At 46.9% G+C, this 27,966-nt stretch overlaps 1 protein-coding gene across 5 annotated transcripts; it reads right to left on the bottom strand.

Moving 5' to 3' along the window:
- Positions 1–285: 285 nt before the first annotated feature.
- On the bottom strand, positions 286–27,525 carry LOC118307325 (anosmin-1). 5 transcript variants are annotated; one of them, XM_035629895.2, is made up of 15 exons: positions 27,446–27,525; positions 22,810–27,333; positions 19,012–19,059; positions 11,524–11,589; positions 10,331–10,553; positions 8,632–8,816; positions 8,151–8,280; positions 6,403–6,608; positions 5,524–5,650; positions 4,385–4,492; positions 3,743–3,831; positions 3,306–3,477; positions 2,867–3,102; positions 2,485–2,626; positions 286–2,146 (listed from the first exon to the last, which is right to left on the bottom strand). In XM_035629895.2, exons 2-15 carry the CDS (start codon positions 23,032–23,034, stop codon positions 2,094–2,096), a joined length of 2,010 nt encoding a protein of 669 aa, XP_035485788.2. In that variant the 5' UTR covers positions 23,035–27,333; positions 27,446–27,525; the 3' UTR covers positions 286–2,093. The 5 variants fall into 5 exon arrangements, with proteins under 5 accessions (XP_035485788.2, XP_047189569.1, XP_035485789.2 ...); XM_047333613.1 differs by having other exon boundaries at positions 2,867–3,099; XM_035629896.2 differs by lacking the exons at positions 19,012–19,059; positions 22,810–27,333; positions 27,446–27,525 and adding an exon at positions 12,713–12,840.
- Between the last annotated feature and the right edge of the window lie 441 nt (positions 27,526–27,966).

Raw genomic sequence — 27,966 nt, 5'->3', positions numbered from 1 at the left:
ACGTGTGAGTCTGGCAGAGCGGCCGTCCATATTTCCGCATACGGTCCAATTCCCCCCGCTGGTTACTTCAAAACCTTCTGTTAGAAGCCCAAAGTAATGGGGCAAGAATAAGTGTACGGAGCTTCGCTTTGCTCGTGGCTTTGCTAACCCCCACAGGGGCCTCGGCTGCACCGTCATTATTCATTCTCTCAAGAGGACAAAGGTCACTACTGGATACCGAATAGAAAATGCTGATGAGGGAGCAGAAAGAAGAGAAAAAAAATGAAAAAAGGCACACGTGCAATGTAGGCTGTACACATATCGACGTGGAATTTATCTTCAGTTCAAAGAAAAAACCAACACATTTATACAGGGTCTCTAAAGGTTTACAAAAGGCTGAGTACACACAAAGCACAGATGTACACAATACACCGCAACTAATAAATACAGACAATATATACAGCATTTACAAAGTACAGGGGTAAAGAGAGAATCAGCTGTAGGAAATGACTTTCAGATTTTGAAATACGCGGAGCCCACTCGGTGACACTGACAGCACTAGAAACACGGCGGTGTTGGCATGCAGTTCCATCTAGAGGACAGCAGGGAGTTGGGGCTGGGTGTCAAACCTCAATACGTCTGCATTAGTGCATTTTGTACATGTTAGTACAATCACACGTGTACGGGAGAGAATTGGTGCCACGGGAGAAAAAAACCCCGGATCAGTATCTTTATTGTTATAACGTGAACAGTTCATTGTTATAATAATACTAAACTTCAATGAGCCATGTCCTCAACTGAGGACTCTCCGTTCACCGTCCGCAGTCTCAAACATGAAGTTTCATGTTCGTAATCATACGTGTTCACGAAATAACGTGAACAGTTTCATGCCATAACGCGACACTGATCCGTTTTCGTTTTCCTGCCGTGGCAGCAATGCGCTTCCGTGACGTTGGGCTCTCATCTCGTAGGTCTTCCAAAGGAAATGTTGCCTGATTGTCTGTAGCCACGCTCCTCTGGATACGCGTGAAAGGCTTCATGTTTTAATTCTTGATGGTTTGGAACCAGATGTTGGGTATCATGTACTGTTTGAAAAACAAAATGGTTTAACCATACCCAGCCCTACAGAGAATGCAAATGCTACAGCTACTGTATCTACATGCTATAATGATGTTCATAAGAATATCACCAACGTACGTACGCTGTAAATAAAGTCGGATGGCCACAGTATTGGTCATAAACCCCGCCTCCTCCGTGTCAGCAGATGGGACATGGACTAAAAAGTCAAAAGTGCATGTTAAATTAATTTTTTCTGAAAGAGGGTTTCTATCGTTTAAGGTCGTTCTTATAATGTACGCCAAGTGTTCATGTCTGTTGTTACGGTCGGTTTTAATTAGTTATTTGATGTTATGAGAGCTGCTTGAAACGTCATGATTGACAGCCCGACTCGGGGAAGGGTCGAGCACGTGTTTCGGCGGGACCTCGCTCAATACTGTGCAGACTCTGGCTCCAAATGACCAAATCAAAAGCGCAAGATGGCGGCCACGTCCCATGCCCGGGATATTTGACATTATACCTTTGCACAACCGGAGGAGGTGGAGACATGTCGCCCACCTTTATATATAGTCACTGATCACAAAAATACGTGCTGAGATTTATCACCCCAGTGGGGAGTCAAAGGGAAATACAACTTCTCTCTTACTGGCACAATTGCATGAAACTTTGCTGCTGTTTCAGAGCAATGCGGTGGATGAACTGGATTTATCACATCAGGATACCACACTAACTGTGATACCACTGTATTAAATCAGCTAAGTATGGCTGTTGTTGCTGTGAATCTACTACTGTACCATATCACCGACTAATTCTAGCTTCATTTTTAGGTCGGCGAGCACGGTTGGTCTTGTAAACAAGTGAAGGTTTCACGGATCGATCAGAACGCTCCGGTGTGTGTAGCAGCTTTAACAAAAAACAGCCCAGTCTAACTGTAAGATACAGGAGGGAGAGAGTCAAACAGCTGCCAGACGTGATGCTGCACATGGCCCTGTGGATTTCTGGTCATCCTAATGGTGGGAGACTTGGGAGACTCATGCAGGCTGGTTGGCTGTCTGGGCTCAGTGCCTCTCTATGATTGGTTGTTTATGTGGATGCTTCCTCAGCCTGGATCCTGAGTGAGGGCAGACAAGGACGTCTGGTTAGTTTTCAGCTTTTTCTTTTTAAAATCGAAATGAAGACACTGTGATGGTAAGACAGCTAGAGCAGAGAGCCTTCTTTCTCATTTGGAATTATGGCCAAACTATAGAAAATCAAATAGTCAACGTCACAATGGGCACCATTAAGGTTAGACATCTTGTGTGTCATTATTAGAGAAATGATGGTTCAATATGAAACTGTATAAGACCATGGTTGCCGCCACAGTCTAGGTAATCAGCGGGAAACACTGATACGGATACATAACACATTAAAACAGTGTCGCTTTGGAACTCGAAATGTTACACTTCTTACTGTGCTTATTGGGAATTTGGTATCCCGGAGTCTGAAAGGTTCGGCTGGCCGCGGGACCTTCACCCTCCGCGGTGATGGCGTGGACCTCCAGCCTGTACACACTGGCGGGGCGCAGGCCGGACACCACGAGAACCTTACCACCCTGAACGAGAGGAGAAAAGACAAACACGCAGTGAGGGCGGCGGGAGGAGGAGGAGGAGGAAGAAGCGGAGGACAAGCTTCGAAATGCTCAAGGTGTGTGAAATTGTAGGGAAGTTGCAGACTAAACAGGTCTTTGCCGGCCCAGTGGCCCCTGAGATTTGTCTGCAGGGAAAATACAAATGTGAAGCTGCATTGAAAATCGCCCCGCTAGACCAAAAAAATAGTTTACAGCCGTACTGACCGGGGGAAGGATCTGCGACTGCGAGATGAGGCTGTGCGGCAGCTTGTTGTTGTGGTTGTTGTTGTGGCGGTTAGCCGGGATGAGCTCCACCCAGGTCACCTGGTAACCGGTCAACCGCTGGTGGGGCGGGACCTCGGACAAATCCCAACTAAAGGTGGCCGTCACGTTACCTCCCCGCACCTCGAAGGACGCTGTCAAGTTGGCTGCCTTCACCTGGACCTTCTGAGGGGCCGCTGCTGAAAAAAGGAAAAAAAGGACAACGTTAGAACAACGGACTTTACAGGTGCCTCATATTGATGGTAAATATTGCCTTTACAACTCAAATACAAGTTGCGTCAGGATCCGTGGATAACAAAAAAAAGTCCCTCACTTTCGTCGCAACAGTTAAAACAGCCACATCGTGGATTTTTTTTAAGACCCGAGGTTCCGGGTGACTCACGTGTTTCTCCGGGACAGGAGACGGAATTGGGACTTTGGGCTTGGATGGCGGCGCAGGACGGAGTGAAGAAGCTGGCGCTTTCCGCCAGAGGACGGCTCTTCTTGCTGACCGGCTGCAGGAGGACTTTGTACTTGCAGGCGAAGAGCAAGCCCTGCAGGCCGACGAAGCTCTCCTGGAGCAGACAAAGACACAAGACGATCGCCGCTGGTTTCCAAAATGCCAGGCCCCCCGGATGCCACCGAGTCACTTCCGACCGCGTTTGCTAATCAGCGATGTAGACGCTCTTTTGACCAATCAGTAACAATCAAATTGACGAATGTGATCCCCCCCTGTCTATAAAGTCTGTCATGTCTGCATTTTATGTGACACTTGACATCATATGGTCATTTTCTTGACGTCCATGTTCACGGTGACAGTGTTCCCCCCTCTTAGACTACCTGCGTGCTGGTCTTCTCCGTGGGTCTGGTCTGGTTGTGTCCACAATATTCTGGTCCCCACTGGATTCTGTAGAGTTCCACCGAAGGATCTACACACAAACGAACAAACTGTTCTGCGAGAGCAGTTCCACAACCAGGAAGGGATCTACAGTACTTACAGGAGGGACGTCCTGCTTTCCCATCGTCGTAAAAACAAGTTTGACATTCATTTCATACACTAATTTACACATGCAACCTCTACTTTCAACTGGAAAAACTGGAATATTTGATCTCCAGGCTAAACCTGTCCTGGAATGAGAGTATCTGTGCACCCAACACGCAGAGATGACATTTATGATATTCAATTCTTACCACACGGCAAAAGATGAGTTAAAAACAACAGTGTCTATATGACACATGACATTAAGAATATTAACATTTGATGTACAACTTGGGGCGGCTGTTTTTGATGACTAACTTTGAACTCAGGGGCAGTTGCAGGTGACATCATGAATCAATATTAAATACAAATTCATGGCCATTAGGTGGTGGGCAGTCAACATAACATCATCTAGAAAAAAATCCTTGCAATCATTTAGCCATTCCTCTATGAATCCACTGTTTTTCCCCCCACGCATCCCTTGCAATACATCGTGTACATACCGGTGCTGCTCTGCCAGTAGACATGAACTCGGAGCTGTCCGTCCTGGTAGAACGGCGTCCCCACATCCAGAACGTCGCCTGTGGGTTTGCTTGGGGCAGAACTGCTCGCTTCGAAGCGGAACAAAAAAATCAAAATCAAACTTCCTGATCCGGTCAAGTGAACACATATGCGTGAATTATGCTACAGTGTAGAGAGATAATATAGAGATATACGAAGTACCATGTTAATTACAATTTGCAAATAAAGTAGATCAATGCTACTCTTGCTGTTTTGTGAGTCGTGCAGTGAAACCTAATCTCAGACAAATTCCTAATATTTCGTCTCTAATTTTTTCTCAGAAAGTGGAGGACCTTTCAGAAATAAAATTATATTTTATATATTTATATTTGTGCTTTACTAAATGGCATGTTGTGGGTATTTGCCTCCAAGCTCCACTTTTGTAAACACACACGCGGGTTGATTAGGATGAGCACTGGAGGCTTCATCATTTAACGGATGAATCAATCCAAAAGGGTAATCAATTTTGATATTTATTTTCCAATGAACTATCCTAGAGTCCAAGGGGACCTGCTGCTCGAGGCATGTGCACAGTTCACCCCCCCCCCCCTCAAATTTGACTTTTTAACAGAGTTGACAAAAGGTTATGTACAGAAAAAACGCCCAAACGTTGCTAAACGTCTTTTTAATCTCGAGCACCGCTGCAAGACAGATTCTTTTTCTCTCCCGGCTTCTGCTCCGCAAGTAGAGAAGTGAGCGCGGCCGCGGACAAACCGCTTCCACCGCTCGACGACGACGGATGAACTTGAACATTCGTGTCTGCAATTGTCAAGAACGTTTTCTCTTTTCGTCGCCTTCATAATGTCAGCCCGTCATTCGGAAAAGGCACCGTGACATTTTGGATTAAAGTCAAAAAGATTTCTTCCGCTTCATTGCGCTGATAAGTGGGCAAGTGCCGAGTGTTGGGGTCGTGTCCGTGGAGCTAGTTTGTTTTTGGATATTTCATGCCCCAAAAGCATTTTTTATTTCTTAAGCCTATCCCCCATAAAATTCAATTCAATCATACAAATGCATTTTCAAAAAAGAAGGTGCCGCAGATTGGAAGGCTCTCTTTCTTTTCTCGTCCAATCCAAATACATACGGCGCTGTGTGGTGAAGTGGAGGACGCCTCGGGGGCCTTTGAGTTGAGTTTGTCCCCAGTAGGACACAGCCTGGACCTCCACTCTGTAGCTCCTGTTAGACCGCATGCTGTCCACCTCCATATGGCTCTGTACGCACACGCGCGCGCGCGCACACACACACACACACACACACACACACACACACAGGCAAGTTCACTCACATGTTCTCTCATTTCATTTCTCTTTTCCACAAGCAGCCGATCAAACGTCGTCCAAGGAACGAATGGATGATTCGACCTCATTCACTTGCAGACGTCTGAACACAACGCGGAACTCAAAGACTTTCAACATATTACACCTCCTACGAAACGGCCGTATTTTTTGTATGAAAGGTCAAATTTGAAAGAATTCTTGATGGCAGAGGAGGCGGAAATGTTCGCTCTCGTGAGATATTTTCCAACTCGGTGTACGCTTACGCCATTACCACCAACTTAAAGGTTGCCGCCCACGGAGGGCGTACACTTACGAAACACAAATAAAAAGCTCAATCTTTCCATAATGCAACGCTGTGTGGGAGACATACTGCTAGTTTGACTTGTTTTTGTTTGTCATTTTACACCGCCGGGTGCTTATCATTAGAACAGAGGTTCGGCCAGGACAGTGCGTTTTCTTTGGTCATAGTAATTCCCTCATCCGGCTTGACAAGAATGAACTAAAAAGCTTGAGGAATAAGTGTATCCCTTGAGTCAGTTATACGACAGACGTCAATCAGAGGGGATCTAGTCATGTGTAGCCGATAGACGAGAGGAGCCGGCACACACAGGAGATGTTCAAGAGAGATAAAACCGGGCGGCAAGTAAGCTCGGGACGCTTTCGGAGAGTTGTGCACGTGGCCTCACCCCTCTGACTGTCTTCCTCCTCTTGGTCGGGGACGAGGCAGGCGGCTGTCCGACAGCAGTCCAGCTCCAGCTGACCTTGTAGTGGTGCACGGGGACATCCGGGTCAGCAGGCGCGCTCCACCGGAGCCGGGCCGACACCGCCCTGCCGGGGCCAAAGCTCATGTTGGCCACTCTCAGCTCAGTGGGGGCGGGAGGACCGGAGGGGTCTGAGGGGGCGAGGTGGGGGCTGTTGGTTAATATCGGTCGCAGGATATCATTCCATACCGACGCCGTAAATGAATGGCGGCCATTCGACGAAGGCGTACGCTCCTGGACACTTTGTAAAACTGTATCCATTGATGTAAGCACGTTTTAATTTGGAGGCTTTAGTTCCCCTCTTTAGTGAAGGGAAAGGAGAATTCCTTCAGGGCAAATATTTTTTTGGACTAGTTTGCAAATGAATGCCTCTCTCTCTCTCTCTCTCTCTCTCTCTCTCTCTCTCTCTCTCTCTCTCTCTCTCTCTCTCGGGACCATCAGTTCTCTCTCCAACAAGGCCTCCATTTAAATTATTGAATTTTAACACATCATTTTTATGTAATCACAGAAGACCTGGTAAATGAGTTGTGTCCTCCACAATGCAAATTCCTTAACTCACTGCATCTCACTGTGCCATGGTAGAGGCCTGGTTATGGTTTTTTAAGGATCTTTTGAACCTTAAACCCATGTCACTGCCGAAAAACTTACTGCATAGCCCTTTAACTTCTTGCAAATTGCTCTACGTTTAATTGACTCTTGCAATGTTATCCCGGTTGTCGTGGATCGTTTGGGTATGAACATTTAATATCACGGTTAAAGTGACGGTATTGTTTTTAAAGGACTGATATATAAACCTTTCAAAAGAACGGCTCATCGTTCTTTTTTTTTCTTGAGAAAAAACAAAACAAAACACCACCGAACAACCAGATTTAAAATGAATGAGATAACACAAAACAGCTTCATTTCTCTGCGCCTATTATTAGTCCTCATTGACGCCGCTCCCTCTCGGGCTTTCTCTCTCCCGGTTAAGAGGAGGGAACTGAAACTGGAGAGAGTGTGTTCTGCGCTGAACCTCGACAACATACAGCTCTCATGACTGGACGGATTCTCTCTGTCGTCACAGGGAGTGGGTGGATAAGGACGGATGAGCATCATTGTAAAATAAAAAAAAAGAAAGAACAGAAGTCTAGATAAACTTTATCTGATCACTGATCCAATATGTTGCACACCTAACTCCCCTCAAAGGCCGGCCAGGGAACTATTCCAGGTCTGTAACTGCTCTCGCTGCCAGGCCGTTCTCAGATGCCCTCTCGCTCTCTTCTCCCATTCAAGCTACCCCCTGCTGGTCTGGGCACGGACAGGAGCTGGTTGCAGAATTCACTTAAACTTTCACCGGTGTTCTTGACTAGATTTGCCCCTTTACGTAGCTAGAAAAGCAGGAAAAACGAAGGCTCGGCACTGGTTTAACTCCATAACTCGTGGGGTTAGGGTGCAATAAAGGAAAGCAGAGCATGAGGGGGGGGGGAAAGAACCTTGCCAACAGTGTGTCAAACCATGAAGACTTTCCTCCTTTCATATCTTTAAAACCCCTCTGAAGAACGATCGCTGATTTTGTTCCGACATTATATGCTTTCATTAATTTACTTGATGTTTTTGCTTGATTGTAACGACCATAATTGTAACACGCACACGCACACACACACACACACACACACACACACACACACACACACCTCTGCTGGAGTGGATGTGCCTGCTGGGCGTGGTGAAACCTCTGGTCCCGTGGGTGTTGACGGCTGCCACTCTGAACTGGTACCAGCGCCCGGGCCTGATGTCGTACAGCCTCACCCCCTGCTCTGTGGTCTGTGATTGTTCAGGGCGAGTTGGATTGAAGAAACCATGCAGACACACAAGACGTGACATAAAATAAAAAGTGAAAACAACGCGCATCCACAGAGCGGCCCCTCAGCCGGTGTTCTCTCATGCCTCTCAATAGAGACATTCTGCAGACGAGACGTGAAGCCTGCAGGCTTTCTGCCGTCAGCAGCCAAAGTACAGATAGGGACGAAAAGTCTTCATCAGCAGAAGCTATTTTCTGTTGCGGACTGTAGCACAACGGGTGCAGCTGGACGCGCGCGAGTACACAAACGCGTGCGCAGATTTCTGGACACAAAGATAACACGCCCCACATTCGGCTGCACCGACTGGACTGACCTGTGCGACCCCCTGCCAGGAGGTGGCCGTGTCCTCGCTGGGCTGGATGCCAAAGTTCCACCTCCTCTGCAGGATGTGGACCACGGGCTCGGCTGAGATGTTGAAGCGGGACGACCAGCGCACCTCCAGCTGACCGGAGGTGAGCTCCTTGAAGCCCAGCTCTTTCCTCGGCTTCAGGGGGGCACCTGGTGGATGAACGTCACACGGCGATCAGACAATAGGCCGCGCGTCGCGGCCATGTGCGCGATCGCGGTTCACAGGGGGGGGAAAAGGTCGACGCACACCGCGACACAGTCGACGTCTGACGGAACATCTAAATGAGTCAGCAAACTCGTACGTTTGTTGGACTTCTCTCATGTCCCTCCCGTAAGGTCTCATATAAACACAGAGGAACTATGTCCCAGCACAGAGGACGTCGAGCGCTCAGTCGGCTCGGTAAATGTCTCCTGGGGTCGTGGAGATTTTACCGCTTTCCACAGCGCCACATTGTGAAAAGGCAAAACAAAAAGAGGTCTCCCCACATCTTTCCTCTCCCGTCGTGTGTGTTACCATCAGTGGGGTGCGAACACACCGCTGCGGGCTCGCAGGATCTGTTCAGCCTCGGCTCGCTTTGATCCCTAAGTAGGGCAGAGCTCCACCTGACTCGACAGCAGCAGCACCGCCGCCGCCGCCGCCGCCACCGCCGCACACTGTTTGTTTGCACAAGATCTTCCACCCGGAAATTACCTGAGGAATTACTCATTGATCTGAGTGCAGGCCCGAGGGAGGCTCGGATGGGATGACATCTTATTATCAGGCTGACAGGTAGTTCATGACAGTTAGTGTCTCACAGTGTGCAATGCTTATGCAGCTTTATCATAGAATACATCAACAAATTAAAGGTACATTTTTTAAAATGGAATTGACTGATTATTAGTATTAGTGTTTAACCCTGCTTAGACCATCTATAAAATAAATGCAGGGCTATATTCTTGTGTACACACAGACCTGCCAAAATCCCCGTCTGAGGAAGCCAATGTGTTTACTGAACATTAGAGCATGTAAACCGTTTCGAGTAATAATCCAGATTGAAATCAGGAACCTGAATATGAGCATGATATTTTCTCCTTTGAGTTGCTGCACACAGATTCCGAGTTTGACGGCGATTTGTTGTGAATAAAGCAGCAGGGCTCCATCGCATCTGTTGGGACGTTTTCACTGAAGCAAAAGTCCAAATACTGTTTCTTTGGGTGATTCCAAATTCTATTTCATTCTTAAGGGGAAACATGGATATTTCATTGAGTTTTTGTTTTTTTTTGCCTCTTGCAATCACGCTTAAGTGGCGCATAGTGAATACATGTATCTTATTTGCTGGCATTTCTGTGACTACTATAACAATACTGACATACTATAAATGAAATTGATTATTATTATTATTATACTGCCACTAGGGAATAGCCATATCTTCCTCCTCTCAAGTCCCACGTAGCTAAAAAATAAAGGCGCTGCAACCCTAAAGAGCGTCACAAACTCGCATGGGCCTGTGCGAGATTTTACTTGTGATTCACTTTGTGTGCTGATTCGGGGCAATACGTCCCCGAGCCTGCAAAACACCGTCGAACGCATCCTTTAGAGGTGTCTTCATTTATCAGTGAAGATGAAGCGCTACATTCAAAACCCAGACTTGGCTTTTTTTTCTGTCAGACAGTTCTTTATTCACCCTTGTAGAGGTCTTTGGGAGACTGGCAGGTGTGGCCACAGCCGTTGGAGCAGCACTTCTTCTGGGCAGAGCACTCCCGGTCGTGGTCGCAGCTCTCGACGCAGGCCGCCGCAAAGCCACTGGCTCTCTCCGGAGGTGGACAGCTGCCCTGCTTTGTCGCCAACACCGACTGCAGGAACTCGCAGCTGGTCACACACTCCCAGTGCTTCTTGGGAAACGCCCGCTAGATGGGTTGGAGGGAGACGGGGGTTAGTTCCTATAGTCTGGGTAATGAACTTTACCGAGCCTAGGATAGCATTTTGGATTTCAGGGCTGGACTAATTAATCATTTCACATTCTGCATTTCACAAGCACTGCTGTAGTTGGTCCCTTCATTTCACTGCCAATGCTGCCCCCCAAAAAAGTACAGTAGGTTCTTTTTTCTTTTACTCTTTAAAACAATTTTCATTGATGAACACTTCGCTGACATATGGGATGGGGCAGGAAGCACAGCCGTATACGGTATTATTGGCTTATTCGCTGTCCTTGTTCGATCAAATTTGCAGATGTGGCATTTATCATGTTTTTACGCAGGTCATCTCTACGCAGAAAATGTATGTTTGAATCGAATGATCACAAGTTGACAGTTGGGGATATGTCGAGGGTCATTGGATTTTTATCGAGATAAGGAAACGTTAAAATAATTCTGTTGGTTTCAAATATTTTAAAAAAGGGCTGGTCAAATTTAGCCCATCCTCCAAAAGGAAGATACAACAACCATCCATTAATTGAGATAATAGAAAAAAATATGAAGATCTAATTTAAATAATATTCGTATATCTGGTTAAACATGAACGTTGTTCAATGACAATAATACTTGACACGACAAAGACATACATTGTACTGAAAACTACCCAATCCCTATTCATTGCTTGCCACATCCTAATTCATTTTTTACTTGTCATGTAGGAGCCCGCCGGTATTCGTCCCAGTATGCCCTATGGGCAGTCTGATCATAGATCCATTAATGTTGCGGTGTTTCCATTTTGTGATCACATGTAGCCTTCTGCTCCAGCTTCACTTTGCGAAAAACAAACATCATGCTGCACAGATTTTATATGTAATCAATAGTTCCACATAATGACCCCTGGCCCCTTCTTTTTAAAGCCCATAAACACAAAAGCGCGCAAGTGCGAGCGTGCGTTGCATCGTACCTCACAAAGCTCCCTGCAATTGCTCTTCCTCTTCATCTCCCAGGAATCTTTGCAGGGCTCCAGGCACTGTGGAAACGAGAGCAACAGGTCGCGATCAAGACTCGGTCCGATGTGAACAAGGAGATTTGTAACTTTCTTGGCAGATCAAGAGAGAAATATTTGACTGGCAGGCGGCTTTCTAATACCACAGAGTGAACAAAAAGAGTTGCCGAGAAATCGAATCCCGTCCGACCGCTCCAAGAATAACTCCTCGGGCATGCTGAAATGAATCGTCCAGAATAAAAATCATGACCTTTACCTGTCTCGGGTCACGTTGCTCACGCGTGAGAAAAAGTTTGCTTTTGTGAAAGAAAAAAGTTGGATTGCCGGCGGACCACACAAATATGTGCCTGCTTCTATGAATGTGTCTGTAGCGACATTCAAGTAAATCCTCACAAATCCCTGCAAATATTGCCACGCATGTGACGTTGTCCTCAAAGGAAGGCCCTGGACATGAACTCTGGTCTAAGAATGTAGCAGATCCCGTACAACCGGCTGAACAACTTGCCATGTGTACACATGTAAACATTTGTACTCTTGGTCGTAAAAAAAAAACAGTGGTTGAAGTAGGGATTTGCGGAAATGAATAAAGATTGTACATTGTAATCTGATGGTGCTATATGCGAGAACACACTAAAGAGCAGGAAGCCAAGACACGCCTCCCCCTGCGTCGTCAGGCTGTTTTCCGGAGCAAGTCGACCGCTAACGGCATCGCCCTCTGTACCGTAAGCGGCGGCGGCGGCGGAGGGGAACGCGTGTACACGGATTGTAATTTCATGCTGTGGTGAATAAACAGTTGGAGAGAAGCAATGTACGGCAGCATCGCAAGGACAAGGCGAGTTGTCTAAAGGTCAGAGGCGGCAGCCCAGACCTCTGAACAGACTTTTTGGTTTTCGCTCGGGTCTGCAGAGAAGACGTCTCGGGAGTTTGGACGCTCGGAAGGCACCTGCTCTCAACGTGGATCACTTTGGCACCGTCAGTGTGTGCATCTTGTGGTACTGACAGACATATGGTGGGGATGGCGTGGCTATGGAATCACTTTTATATAATCATATCGTGAAAAGAAGGTTTGTGTGAAGCAGGACCCTAACGCAGCTGCAGGAGCAGAAGACGTGTGCAAATAAATTGGCAAAACTAAAATCAAACTTACAGACAATGACAGAAAAGGGCAACATCTCGAAAAATGGCTAATCCAAGCAGACAAAAACGAAATAGCCAAAACACGGGGTCAAGCAGGACCAGGGAACCGACACGGACGACTGGGAGCACGGAGACTAAACACACAAGGGAGGCAGGGGGGATTGAACACAGGTGAACACACATTGAGGACAGGTGTAGACAAACACAAGGGGGAGGAGACACCAGAAAAAGTAACGGACACAGAAGAGACAGGAGAACAGGAAATGAATGTCAAAGTAAAACAGGAAACACCAAACGAAAACGAGGGGTAGGAGCAAAAAAACGAGAGTCGCCCGATTTTGGGGACTACAAGATTTAAGATACCGATACATCGGCCGATGATGATGCATGATATTTTAGTTTGACCATAAACATTATCATACAAGTACAACCAAATAAATAGAACTTGAATACAGAAAATAAACAATATTTATTTTAAGGTCAATTGTAAACATAAATGGACTTTTTTTCTGCATTGCTTATTCTGGACAATAAAAGATTTGTCTGTGAAAGGCTCATATCTAACGACAAAAATCAACAGGGCAGATTGGTGCAGTGTCAGCTCTCGTGGGAGTTGCACTAGATCGTTACGGTGAAGAGGGAGCGTGGTCGGACCTAGGCTCCGACCCCCTCACATGCGGTCATGGCGCTTTTGAGCATTGACCGAAGGAAGGAGATCACAAATACAAGCAGCCGCGAGGGGTTTCCTGCCTTTTAAAGATAAGTGTAAGGAGGGAGTAGGGGGCAGTGCCGCTGCTTTCGGCACGCTGGAAGTATCCAGTCGAGGTTGTTCGATCAGCATGGATTCTCGGCAACTTCCAACTGAGGGAACCTCCAGTCACATCTAACTGTTCTAACCTGTCCAGTCCCCTGGGTCGACCCCGAATATGCTGGAGTTGACGGGGGAAGAGCGACAACCTCACTTGTCCTGTCGGAAAACAATGAATAAATTGATTATACACTGCTATGAACCAAGCTTTGCTCCTCCAGTATACCCCGCATTCACCGAACACAACCCCCAACAATCCCTCCCCGAGTCCAATCGGTCTAGCGTTACAGCATTCATATGGCAAATCCCACATTTATGTTAAATAGTCGTTAAAAACTATACGACAAGGGTCCATTAACTCTGAACGCCTAAGCCATTACTCGGCATTAATTAATACAATAAAAATGTATAGGGCTGATAGGAATGAATAGTTTCTTTAATAGCACACTGAGATTATCATTTAATTAAAATCACGATTAGGTTACTCTTAACCGACTGTGATATGATGAATATGACAGGGATTGCCCTTAAGCATAACCAATATATATATATATATATATTGCATTTATTCCAGACCTTCCAGGCAGCTGTTGTCACCCATCCGGTTCACTACAGCATGAAAACGAACTGACATGGGAACATTGGAGCTGGAATCATGTTATTGTGTATCATCCCTGCTGTAACGGTACTGTATTATATTATGGTTGAAGTCACTCTGGATAACGGGCTCTGCCAAATGAGCAAAATTGAATGTAATGCAATGGTTGCGCTGCGTGGCCGATATGCACTTCGAACTTCGAGACAGTAAAAAACGCAGAACGACGTTTACTGTGAAGGATTATTGAAGACCGCCAAAGTTTGAGGTCTGCAAGTTAAATCACATGCAAAATTAGTGGAAACCAAGGGCTGCCCAGAGGCTGGGGAGGGGTAACACTTCTTAACGGGATGAAGCATGCAAATAAATGAATGCGATACAATGGGAATTTCCTGGAAAACTATGGTTTATTGAAATCTTGACTTTATTCGAAATGACTGTGATCTAGAATCGCAGTACTTGAAAAAAGCCATACATAGAAGTTGCACTGCCAGTCTATGTCAAAAGCTAAAAAATGTTTTTATACCTATGGTATGTGCAAGTTCTATTATTAGAGTTATCATCATTATTATTGTCCTGGGTTTCGGTGTTTCACTGTCACGTGAGCTAAAAATGCCACTTCAGGGCCTTTTCTAGTTCGGTCATCGCCGCACCACGAAGGTGAGACCGGAGAGGGGCAAAAAACAAAAGTTGCCTCCAAACGGTACCAAATTGAGTGCAGCTATTGCCGACATGCAGTGAAGAATGTGCTGAAGCGTGTCTGACACCCCTGTGCCAGCCTTGCCATCTCTCATCTCCCCTCCCTGGTCTCCTCCGGAGATCTTATCAACTGATCCGAACTGACGTACCCCACTCCCGTGCCATCCCCACTGGACCTCGGGCCTCAGTTTTCCGCCCCATTTCAAGCTTAAATCAAGCATTCAATTTCCACTATGCACCACAGATAAAGCTGACTGGGGCGAACTTCGTGATGTGGTTGAGAGATTTAGTCCCCACTTGTAGCAAGACAAGATTCTTTTTTTTGTTATTCTCCAAATGGAAATTGGTTCGGGATCCAAGCTGATCTTTTAGGTCACAGAACAGGACTTGTGTTTATTTGTGTGTGTGTGTGTGTGTGTGTGTGTGTGTGTTGGCACCACTCCTCCGCGGCCGACCGGAGATAATGGAGCGAACAACTTCTCCGCTGACCGTGCAAAACGCTGTCCTTTCGCCGCTGCGCGCTGTTTGATCCGCCGCCCGGACAAGCCCCCCTCGGAGAGGAAACAGGCCCCGTGCCTGTCTCTTGCTTCCTGTTTCAACAACTTGCATTGTCTTTGAATGTGCTCCAGAAATTTTACCCATCCACAGACGAGGCCAAGGAAGGAACTCCTTTTTGCAAGTATTTTTTTGGGGGGTGGTGGGGGGTTTGAAAGTGTGAGTTTGAAGCGAGTAGGAGGAAAAGAAAGGATGCCTGGCTCTCGGTCAAACATCAAAACAAGGTTGCCTGGAGTATTGAAGTCCACTAATGGCCGCTGAGTACTACTGAAAGAGCGCCGTTACGCCGCGCTCAATGCCAATTGTCTAGGTTGTGAGCTAAGACGTGCCAGTGTCAGTGCAAACACATCAAGTCCCTCCACGGCTCTGATGCTACAGTAGTGCCGTCTTAAGCCCTTTTCAAGGAGCCGAATTTGAAGTGGACCGCGGAGGAGTGTGTTGCTAATCAACGCTGGCACTTGCAAATGGCCGCCTGCCTGGAGGAGATAGTGACAGAAGGATTAACTAGCACTCATTACCACCGGGGCCCCACGAGGACGACACGGGGCCGGACGGTCACGAGCCAAAGCGCCGGGCTTTCTCACGGCGGCGAGCTTTCGACGAGCTCCTCATCAGGCCTGTCTGAGCTGTGGCGCTGGACAGGGATGTGTCAACACTCGGAATGCCACATTAGGGACTTTTAAGTCTGAAATAAGGCAGCGGGAATATTTCCAAATCAAAATTTAGATCTATTGATCTATATATTCCATGTTCGCCTGACAATTAATGTCAGCTGAACTGTTTCCAAAATCCCGAATCTCTATTAGGATATTAGAACTGAGCAGCCAAAGTGAAAACATGTAAATCCTACAGACAGTATTAAAGACACCATACACAAACCCCATTCGAGCACGGCAGGTAACAGTGATTGGGGTGAACGGACCATTTATAACAAGCCAAGCTTGACAATGAAAACGGGTCGCATATCCTAAAAGCGGTCCATACGTGCACGGCCTCCAGCCAATCAGGAGGACCCGAGCCAGAATGATCAGCTGTGATGTCGACTGACGGACCACAACAAAAGAAACCATGCGTCCGAACAAGGCCGACGGCAGCTTCCACAAATGAAAAACCAAGGCCTCTGATCAAGAAGTTTGCGGACGAGATGAAATAGCTGTGAGCTCGGTGGCAATACTTCAGAGAGCGCCCGTCATCGCGGAGCAGCTCCGACACTTTTCGACCACATCCACGCTTAGAGCTCTGCCCGTCTGCCTTGATGAAAACGTACAGTAAGTGCGCAGAGGACCACGCTGCTCTGCAGTGAATTGCCCTCGGGCGATTTCCCTTAAGAGGGAGGGAATTGATTTCACATTCGCACCGTAAGAGCCTCTCATTTCACAATTAGCCGTGATTAAACGGGACTGTAATTTTCCCGGGGCTCCGTGAAACCCAGAGCTCCGTTTGAATAAACTGTACTGCTTAGGGGTGGAATAAGAAAACAAGGTTTATCTCAGTTCTCCTGCTGTGGACAATCTGTCTCGGTGAATCGAATCATAAACTATCAAGAGAGACGTGTGCACATCACCCGATGACCAAGATGACATATATGTAGTACCTCCACAGATTGGCTGTGTTTCTCGGATTAACGTGTGAAAAGGAGATCATGTGTCCAGCGCCACGTTTTTAATCCAGCAGTATATCCCCTTTTAATATTATGATGGCTGCTATAATAATAATAATACATTTCATTTATAGAGCACTTTTCATTGCTGCCTCTTCATCACTATTTATCTGTGGGTAAATGCATGCTTTTTCAATGTAAGGTACATTACACACGGATATAATTGATTCAGTTATTTACTTACAATGATGTCTTTTCTCTTTTTTTTACTATGTAAGCAAACGAACCAGGCGATTGATGTGAATTTGTTTTACTAGTAATAGCAATTATGAGCCTCCTCTGAAACACCAATCAGAAGAACATGCCACCAATACAGATGATAGGATGAAGCAGCTCCTGGTACCATGAACTAATTCACACTGCCATGAAAACATTGACGTCTCCCTTTACAAGACGTCTAATGCACTGACATGTCATCGCAATTTCCCATCACTAGGATCGCATGGTCACCAAAATGAGAGGCTGTTAAGGCGCATTAATATCTGCACTGCCCCAACAAGAAGACAATATTCCTCGTGGGGGCTGTTAAAGAGGGCTAAGTAGTCGCACGCTGGATGTGGAATGTAATCTTTTGAGCAGCATTTCATTAAAGTTTGACGATAAAAACATAATATCATGCTTTCGTGGCGTGCGTCCCATCTATTACCGCCTGCCTGTTTCATGGTTTGATGGCATATTTGGCTGGGGAAAAACTGCTATGATGTATGGCATATGTCTGAGTGTAAAGGCTGGTGATGAATGATAGCTGGGGAATGGGTAATAACCACTACAGTGCAGCATGCATCAGTACATACAGGTCCACACATGCGCACACACACACACACACACACACATACACACACACAATCACACAATCACACACACACACACACACACAAACGTACACACTTGCCTGATGCAGACACGCATCCAGACAGGTACACAAACAAACACGCGCACACACACACACACACACGCGCACACACACACACACACACACACACACACACACACACACACACACACACACACACACACACAGTGATTTATTCCACTGGAACCACCAGTGCAACTCATATTTCAGTCTTGATCGGCTAAATGAAACATTTATGAACTGACCGATGATGCGATGGGCATGCAAAAGTGAGTACACGGCGCAGCGTATGGGGGTACAAGTTGAGCGCAGAGGCCGCAGTTGCTGCATTTACATTTCTTTTCTTCTTTTTTTCCTGAACCTCTCATTCGCCCGTTGTTCTATGACAAGACTAGGTTACATTTACATGAACTACATTTTTGGCAGATTCAACCGACCTGTCCACATCAGCAGCAAGCAGCAGCCATCTTGTTTGTTAACAGAAATGCTTTGGCTCGGTTCACATTGGGCGCTCAAACCCGCCCCATGTTACATTGGCCGGACCAGTTTCGGGACAGATATAAATTGGTAGTGGGGCGGGGGGACCTATTTGCGATGAGCACGCTGATTGGTTTGGTTTCCAGGCTATCTAAGGCCGATGACTACAGCTCACAGTTGCAGGGTTGACATATAATGCAGCATCCTTTTTTTTCCCAATTTCTTTCCAATTTCTCGCCATGTTAAAGTCAAATTATTCATTTATCATTTATCCTGGTCCACTCCAAAAGTTCTTCCTTGGGTTTGTGCCCCCACCCCTCCACAGAATTTCATGCACGGCAAAGGAAACATAAGCTCCTTGGTGGCGGACATCTACCGCTGGTAGGAAACAGGAAACAAACAGCGGCCTCCTGTGTCAAAAGTCCGATGTTTTGCTGACCCCTCCATCCACCCCCGACCTCCTCCCTCTGTGAAATGTCCGGTTCCTTCACAACCAATCGCACTTCTTCCTCCCACTGGACAATAGTCGCAAAGAGCGACGGCTCCTCGACGCCACTGTCGCTCGAACCCAAACAGTCTCGGGCATTTGCTCTGACTCACGGTGACCTGTGTGCGTGATGTGATGTGAGGGGAAACCAAGGGCGAACCAATGCAAAACCTACCTTTGCGCACTGTTTATGATTCTGACACCAGCCCAGGGATCCATTATTCTGAAGAGGAGCAAAAGATGGGGGGGGGACAAAGAGAGAAGCGCAAAATTAACAGGTTGTTCCAATAGAATGAGGTGCAGCTTTACATATGTTTTTAATTGCCTAAATCTGGGTTATTTGGATGTCAGATGGCACAGGCAGGCGACGCAATTACCGCTTGTTCGAAAGAGAACACCAAAGAGCTGCGGAGTTCCCACCTGGTACAGCACCAGTGCTATTTTTTTCCTGTATGAAGACAAATGACTGTTTTTCCCTCCCCCAGTTTGTGGGACTCGCTGTCCTTCACGGCTCTCCCGCTGCGAGCCCGAGGACATTCTGCTGAAAAAACTGCGAGTGCAGATCCAGTGATCACTGGTCAGGTCACATGGGACGCTGGGACAATAGGTGTTCATACTCAAATGTGTGTCTAATCAGCACTCCTGTGTTCTGATCTCTTGGGTGTATTTAAGTGAGAAATGAACACAAACCAGTGTATTTCCACATTTAACATTACAATACAAGATTAATACAAAAATATAGAAATATGTAATCTCTATTTCCCCTTGCCTTAAACAACTCTATAATATGACCTATATGCACATCCTCATTCCAGTTTGATTTGATTGTTTTTCTTCACCGTCATAACTGTTTGCCGAAGTTGAACAATGAGCCGGGCATTATTCTGTATTTTGTCTATCGTCAATAAAGACAATCAACACTAACAATGTGTTAGCGCGGTTATTGTTACCTCAGGCGTTGTCTGTGGCTCTCATTTCCGAGCCTTTTTGCTTCTTTCTGTTGATGATGAGCTTTCAAATCTCTTCACAATATAGTTACATGTTTAAATAAACCTCTATGGGGCAGCAGGATAGTGCATTTGAGATTGATTGCGTTGGAGTAAACTACTGTGTGTGCCTGTGTGTGTGTGTGTGTGTGTGTGTGTGTGGAATTGAACTTTTAAAAAGTGTGACGCCCATTACTACAGTGTTACTCACTGATGTGTTTTTAATAGGTTTTTTTCAACAACGGAGCTGAAAAACAAAGAGAAGAACAAAAAGAAAAAAGTGTTGGATTGGATGATTCTGCAAAAGCCTATATTATGTTCCATATAACTTTTCTTTTTTTTTTAAATCATATCTGTCTACAACATCTGTGAAAGGCCTGTATTAAGGTTATGCTTGTCTGTGACACGAGACAAACTCCAGTGTCCTACATTAAAATGTCCAATCCGCCAACCCTGCTTACGACATATTCATCTAATATGAGTGTGATTCCTTGGGCACTGGGCTTTAGTTATTTCAATACTGTAGTCTTTTTTTTTTTAATCTAGGCTCGCTGACAATAAATGAAAAATAGAAGAAAGTTTAAAAGGTCACAGTGGGGCTCGCAAACGTGAATGTGAAACCATCTCCTGTTATTTCATGATGATTGTTTACAACTTTTTTTTTAGATATTGGAAGAACCATAATCATCAATAAACACTGAGGTCGGGATTACAGACTGCTGTGGGTGCTGGGGATCGGGGAGGAGCGCGCGTGGCCTTTTTAGACGCTGACATTTGCATCCGTCAATAGATAAATAGAGCGTGATTGATGGGGAGCTGAGTTGAGTTGTCTCCTCCTGGGGGCTGGGGATTAGCTCGAGTGAGGGTCTCTTCCTCTCTCTCTCTCTCTCAACTTCCCCAAGTCTTAGCTGCGCCGCGCTTCAGCGGAGCCGCTCACACAAAGTTGACCGGGCAGCTCTCAGGAGTAATAACATGTATGGGGCTGCTGTGACTGATTGGTAGGGGGCTAGTATCCCCGGTTGTTAAGATCGCCATGGACCTCATTAGGTGAAGTATACAAGAATACTACTCCCCTTTTTCTTTTGTAACCTAAAGACGCAAGGCTGGGTATAACAACCAGGCGAAATGGGCAACTGGCCAAGCCCCTCTGCGGCCGCCAGGGGCCTTCATTACTCCAGTGTGGCACCTAAGAACTCAGCTTGACTGCAATTCTATTCGCTAACGATGATGCAAACTGCAGCAAAATTATCTAATATACGTTATGTGTGAAAGTACAGTAGTACTGACTACTGCCAGTACGGTTTGGCAACATTGACATCGCGCGTGCCCTCCTCGTGCATCGCAACGAGCAACACAGCGTCACGACATGGACAATATCATGCAACTCTTTTGCCTGTGGGGATCCCACCCTCGCTCCTCCTGAACTGCCGCCCATCTACCTGATGCATCGAGATAACGTGATACTGCAAATAAAATTGAATAGCATTAAATGAAAATACAGCAGCAACAGAGGCGTGTTGTTTCTTTAGACGGAGGGGGACAGTTGGACATCTACACTGACCCTATCCCATCAGTCGGAGAGTTACAGCCATGATTCCAGACATGGCCTTCTTTTGTGGACCGGGACATCACGCTGCGTGATTATCATCGGTCTAAGTGAGCGGGCAAGAATGTTGTCCCCATCACGCTGGAAGCCTGGAGCAAGGAGTTGACTCGCTGCACTGTGTGTGTGTGTGTGTGTGTGTGTATGTGACGATACAGTTACTTAGGGATCTATACGAATAATATAATCATGATGACAAGCCTTCTGATCTGCTTTGGCTCTTGTGGATATGAAAGTTTGAGTTTCAGTGAGGGGGTTCTTCTCTACCCCCCCCCCCCCCCCCCCCCCCAATTTCAGTAAAAACTGGATGACACTCGCAGCACCTTTAAGCAGTTCAATCATGCCAATAATGAACATGCGAAGACCTGAATATTACCCGTTGCGATAATAGATATTTTTCTCTGCTAAAAGCCCAATTAATTCAAATCGCATTTATGTCACTGGCTCTTTACGGCCAGTGGCTCAGCCGGTTTAATACTTTACCACCTTGTGAGGGACTTCACGTTGTCGATGACACTCTACAGCCAAAAGAAATTTACACATGGTCGATGTTTAATAGGTTGATTGTAGAAGTTATGGACTCGGGTTATTTAAATGAGTTGACTTTGAACTTATGGTGTTAGTGTTTTGAAAGTGTGACGACAGCTCACAAATGAAAAGACTATACCACATTTTGGGCTTTCCTTTACTACTAACTTCTTACCAGACCGTGAAACATGCATCACTGTGTTTGTGCATTTCTTCCTTTTAAGGCATTTAACAGGTTTCCAAACATCCCACTGCAGCATTACAATCTGAGTGCAGAGACACAATCCGAAGTTTAACTGTAAACCATCACAGTGAACATTGTGCTCGCTTTTAATTTACTCACAATTAGTTATTATCATCAAAGTGTAATACAACACTCTGTACATACCAGACTATGTTCTGTTCACGTCCTGTGTCCGGGGTCATACTTTTCATAAAGCAGATATATGCTGCCAAAAACATAAAAAGTCACACCCAAAAAGTACAAAACGCAATAGTTAGGCGGCTAAACACTGTCTAAATAAGAGGCAATGTGATTTGTAGTGGAATAAAAAAAAAAAAAAGGTAAAGGAACCAGTGTGGGGGCCCCAGGCAGCACTGATGACATTTGTCTAAAAAACAACAACTTTGTAGTCAAAAGATTTATTATTTGGCCCTTCAAAGGTGCTGACTGTGGTTATATTCTAATGGCCCCGAGATGACTTTCAAAGCTCCATAAACGTTGGGGCCGAAACTCCCTAAATCACCGCGACTTGGGCTGCGCTTCATTGCCGGCGCGACTTCATCAGAGGCACGAGCTCCTTGCGCGCCGCGCGCTCTTGCGCACAGCCAGTGGCGCGGACCGGACGTCCCTTACCTGGAGCGACGTGGAGAGCGCCGCGACGCAGTGCAGACTGAGGCAGCGCGACGCGCACCTCGCCCTGGACACGCTCTCCGGCCAGGACTCGTCGTCGCCGTCACCAGCGGGAGGAGCAGCAGCAGCAGCAGCCTCCTCGTCGTCGCCGCGCTGCCTCCTCATGGCGCACGCACCGGAGCCGAGGAGCAAAACAATCCACAGGGGCAGGCTGCGTGTGGCCGGCATCCTCTTCTCCGCGCGTCCGGCAAGTGAGGCAATTAAAGGGCGGGGGAGGGTTGAGGGGGCGGCGGCGGGGGGGGGGGGGGGGCAGAAGGATGCAGTGGGGAGTAATCTGATGGCAGTCCGGCCAAACTAGAATATTATATATAGGCAAGGGAGGAGCTATGGGATCGAGGCGTGCACACTGTTCAGGGGTCAGGATGCTGTGAGGCTCCCCATGCCGGTGCCAGGGCACCTGATGGGAAACGCACAGAAACTCAGTGGAGCTTACACTGAAATAAATATGATAAAGTAGTTTTGCTCTGTGTTGTGATCCATCAGCAAGGTCAAGGGGAACTGACCGATGAGAGGTAATGGACGGGACCGAAATCTTTTTGGAACCCTATAAGGCCGAGTTTCATATATCGTCGTGTATATTTCAGATTTTTTCTTTTTGGGCTTTTCGAAACGACAGTTGCACATCCCGATCCTGCCCCCGTTTCACTTCGCAGGTGGTCGACGAAAAAGAAAAGGTTCTCACCTTCTTTTTTCTTCAGTTGCTGCATGTGGCATGACCTGCGACATAACTATTGCGTCAGCTATATTTCAAAAGACGGTAAACACAACTGTGATCCGACCAGAACTTACTTGACGTTGTTAAATTCTCTTCCGAGGTTTACTTTCCCTTAGTAGTTTTTTCATGCAAGAAAATTAGAATGAAACCTTGACTTGACCATGAAGGTACAGGAAGCACTAGTGGGGGATATAGATCTTATGTCCTTGGTGCAGGATATTGATATTCTGGACAGTATTTCCACCTGTCAATCCCCAGGGGCTCTCTGGGTGAAGACCCGACAGCTCAGAGGAATCATCCTATACAAGCTGCAAGGTGGGCCTGGGGTCAAGCACACTTGATTTGGAACGTCAGTAAACATCTTCCTGAGGAGTTTAGGGTTCGATCGCCTGTTACTGCAATGCAGTGTCACGACCCGGCTCAGAGGAAGGACCAAATGTGGAGAGAAACACATTGCTCGATAGAGTAAAACTCGCGCTATTCAACAAAAACTAACTTGAACAAGTGTGTGAGAAACCAAAATAGCAACGCAACCAAAGTTCATCCAAAGCAAATGGCCGAGAGAGGAGAGCGAGAGACTGACCGCTCGGAACATCGTCGTCGAACGACGAGAGTCGCGACAACGGGAGTCCAAAATGTTTGCGCGTCACGTGACTCATGCAGACTTTCAGATAGTTCCCGGAAGTTCTTGGCGCGCGATTCAAATCCATTATTCAGAGCGACTGAACTGCGATTTTTGGTAATTAGTGGTCAATAAATGTGTCGATTTACAATACAGCAGACCGACATGCCTGTGTGGTCACTCTATGTAGTTAGTCAACACGTTTTCTTAAATAAATCAGAATTCATAATCCACTGACATGCGTTACTGCGCATTTAGATTCGATTCAGACGTGCTGACAATATATACAGTCTGATTATTTAAACGTCCGACCTTTCAGAAGTGCAACGGAGACGGACCATTGACTCCATTCTGATGGTACTCGCACGCTGCTGCTGCTCACTTCCGGGAACTATTGAGAGGCTCCGTGATCCGCCACTGCCGGGAAAAAAAGCTGGTCCACTGGAGTTAAAAGAGATGTCGTGACTCTCTTTCTTAAGGGCTCTGATATATATATATATATATATATATAATATATATACATGGTTGGCCGTCAATCAACACAGGTACAGCCTGATCAGCCACTCCTCTGATTGGCCCTTCCTGTCTACTGTTCGTATCCGCTATTCCTTGACCTCAGCGGAAAACGTCACAAGGTCACGGAAAGGTGTAATGGAGGACTGATAGGACTCAGGAAAAGCCGACGGCACGGCTCAGAGAATCCGACTCGTCTTTCACTGCACTAGGTCACTAGTAGACACTAGACTACAAATTACAGAAGATGGACTACATCTTGACGTTATAAATAACGCCGCCGCAATGAATTGTGGGACGTCTGTAGCTCCTTACTCTCACATAGGAATCTCCAGTGTATCCTATGCTAAAGGAGATAGGAAAGGAAGCAGTCCTTTCCTATGCATTTAGCAAAAATCCGAACAGCCCTTATCATGGCTGCCGATCGAATACTTCCGGGTCACGTCAAGATATTTAGGAAACTTCCTGAGCAAATTTGAATCAATTCGGCCTCACCCGTGGTCTCGTTTAGAGTAAAACAGACGATAGACCCCCGTCTACATTGGAACGCGTGTATGCAGCTTCATCGACAGCTGATCTGTCCAATCCGCGTATGGTTGCAGGTGGGCGTGCGGTGGACGGTTCGACCTTGTGCCGCCGCCGCCGCCTCTAGCCCAGCGTCAGCCGCGATTGGCTCCACGTCTTGACGGCGGATTTGCTGCGCGGCCGTTCATTTCCACGCATTGTGTGCACATCGCGAGCTTATTGTCACTCTCCTCTTCATTTGCTTAATCCGAAGAAGCGCGGCAAAAGTGGTTCCGACTTCATTATGAGCGTATCATGTGAGTGTGTTCAGAAACGGTGCCGCACGACATTAGCACTTCTCATTATGTTCCAATGCTTCGCGAGCTTTGCGGCGCGTAGCCAGTGGCTTTTATTTTGACCAGGGCCAGATGTTGCACGCACGAGGCGAACTATCTCACACCTCTTGCTGTTATATTAATGCAGGGGAAACGCTTATGGCGGAGAATCTGCGATATTTAACACACAGGTGTTTTCCAGTGCGAGCGAGCGAGCCTCCTCCTCGAGCGCAAACTGACTTCAGGCACGCAGGCCACGTCGTGTTTTTCCAGGGAATCCCGGCTGTAATGTTCACCGGTAGCTACAAAACAGCGGCATTTTCTCTTTTTTTTCTTTTTTATGGACCCCTCTATTAAAAGTAACCACAAACATATCTCCCATAAGCGCGGCGGCGCACCGCTGGTTTCCTTTGCCCACGGCGGGAGGAGAAAAACATGAGGTTTTGGAAACTCTGAAGAGATCCTCCTCTGGGTCGTCGGTTCTCTCACGCCCGGCACAAGGGGGCCCCGCTTGCGCCGCTGGAGGAAATCCTGCAGTGCGAAACAAGACGTCTGTATTTCCCAGCCGCTTCGCATTTACAAAAAAAAACCGACTACCGCGGTGCTCTCGCTCTCTCTCGCAGGTTTTATAGAGCTGCGTCTTTACGAGCCTCATGAGCCTCCGCGGCCGAGAGATTTTTTCCCCCTCTGATTCATTCTTAGATGTCGCCCCGAGTTTTCACGTGTTTCGACCCAGTTGACCCAATCCATCCCCAGTTCACCGGACTGGACGAAACCGACGTGGAGCCGACAACGCGAACCTCTGAAGAGCTTTGTCTTGCGTGTTCCGGGGGGGGGGTGTTCCCTAAAACGGTGTCTTCAGATCTGCGGGGAGATGATGCTCTGGTGGTCCACCCACAACAGGAAATCCCTCTGAGCTCCCCACTGTGAGCTTGACGTACTGGTGTAATTGACTCATTGTGTGTTCACTTGTGTTTGCCAATTTGCCTGGGCTGATACTAGAAACAAACTAGACTTTTTTTTGTGTCGACCCGTCCGTCCGCCCCCACCTCCTCCTAACATAAGACTCTTTATCATACGTAGGCCACTAAAGGGTCGATCAACAATTGAACGCAACTTAGGGTTGCGATGAGCTGCTACGCCGACCGGCAAAGTTTGTCCCCCTGACTTCAGCACTATAATCTGAGCGAGTGATTATTCTTAATGTTGTCGAAACTGATGGACAACGCCATCGAAAATTAGACTCATAATACATTTCCCCTTGATGAATATCAGACGGGAGTTGTTTCAGGGCCAAAGCAACATCTGTATCCATAGCCGTCTATGGGAATCCAACTCTGGTTGGAATGTCCCACCATGTTCTGTCCATTGTTCGTTTGCGTGCGTGTCGTCCCCTCCGCATGAGTGCTGGTGGAATCCCAGTTTTTCAGTGTGGGGTCCTTCAGACAGCTGCACGGCATTTCCACACTGCTCTTAGGCACTTGTTATACCGAGGGGAAGCCCTCACTTAATGGGGGTCCACCTCGTAACGGAGGGAGGACGGTGATTTTTTTTTTTCCCCCCCTGCGGTTTTACTGAGTGCGTGCCGGCGAGGAGGAGGGAGTCCGCGCTCCGGGGTTCCTCACCAGCTTACAGCTTACAGCCCTCATGGAAGCTTGGAAGCGGTGTACTGTTTTTTTCCCGTCACTATGGTTACACACGAAGGAACAGCTTCAGGTAGCGATGGAATGTGTGATTACAGGTAGGTTCATTCAAGGGTGTTTGGTTGCAAGACGTCTCTGCGGTCAACAACAAAAACAGTCGGTTATTTTTCTCCTAAATTTTAGCAGTAAAACCAAGAAAAAGTCATTGAAAATGTTTCTATGTGAACTCGTCCATGCCTGCGTTCACCTTTGCGTCTGGCAGCAGTGGCGGCAAACAAGGCAGCGCCTTCCAGATGTGCGTCTGCTCCTGGGGAATCCTGGGACGTTCGCAGGCCAGATGGGATGTGTTCTCCCTCCAGCTCTGCCCCGGGGTCTCCCGCCCCCCCCCCCCCCCGCACTGGACGTGATCTGGGTGCACATACACAGAGGGTTAGGGTTACAGAGAGAGACAATGAGGAAGGAAGGATTCACCCACAAAGCGCTGGCCCCTGCATCAGGGAGACAGTGTGGAACTGTGGCGGGTTCGTCCAAGATGCTTAGAACACACGTGTATTGTATCAAGGAGAACTGATGCTGTTTTACAGGCAACATATTTGCACAGCGAATAGTGATTTGGTTCAAGTTATTTCCCTTTACTGCATTTTGTATAAAGTTGACGTCACAAGTAAGCTCACTTTACTTTAGGTGCATAAAACCTTTGCTGAGGAATAAACTAATTTTTTCTTTTACCTAACATGTTAATGCTTGTTTTTTTTTATTACTTAGCAG

The sequence above is a fragment of the Scophthalmus maximus genome, chromosome 1 (genome assembly GCF_022379125.1).
Source record: "Scophthalmus maximus strain ysfricsl-2021 chromosome 1, ASM2237912v1, whole genome shotgun sequence".
NCBI lineage: Eukaryota > Metazoa > Chordata > Actinopteri > Pleuronectiformes > Scophthalmidae > Scophthalmus > Scophthalmus maximus.
Note: the sequence above shows the minus strand (reverse complement) of the source record. Positions and strands in the feature narration are given on the sequence as shown.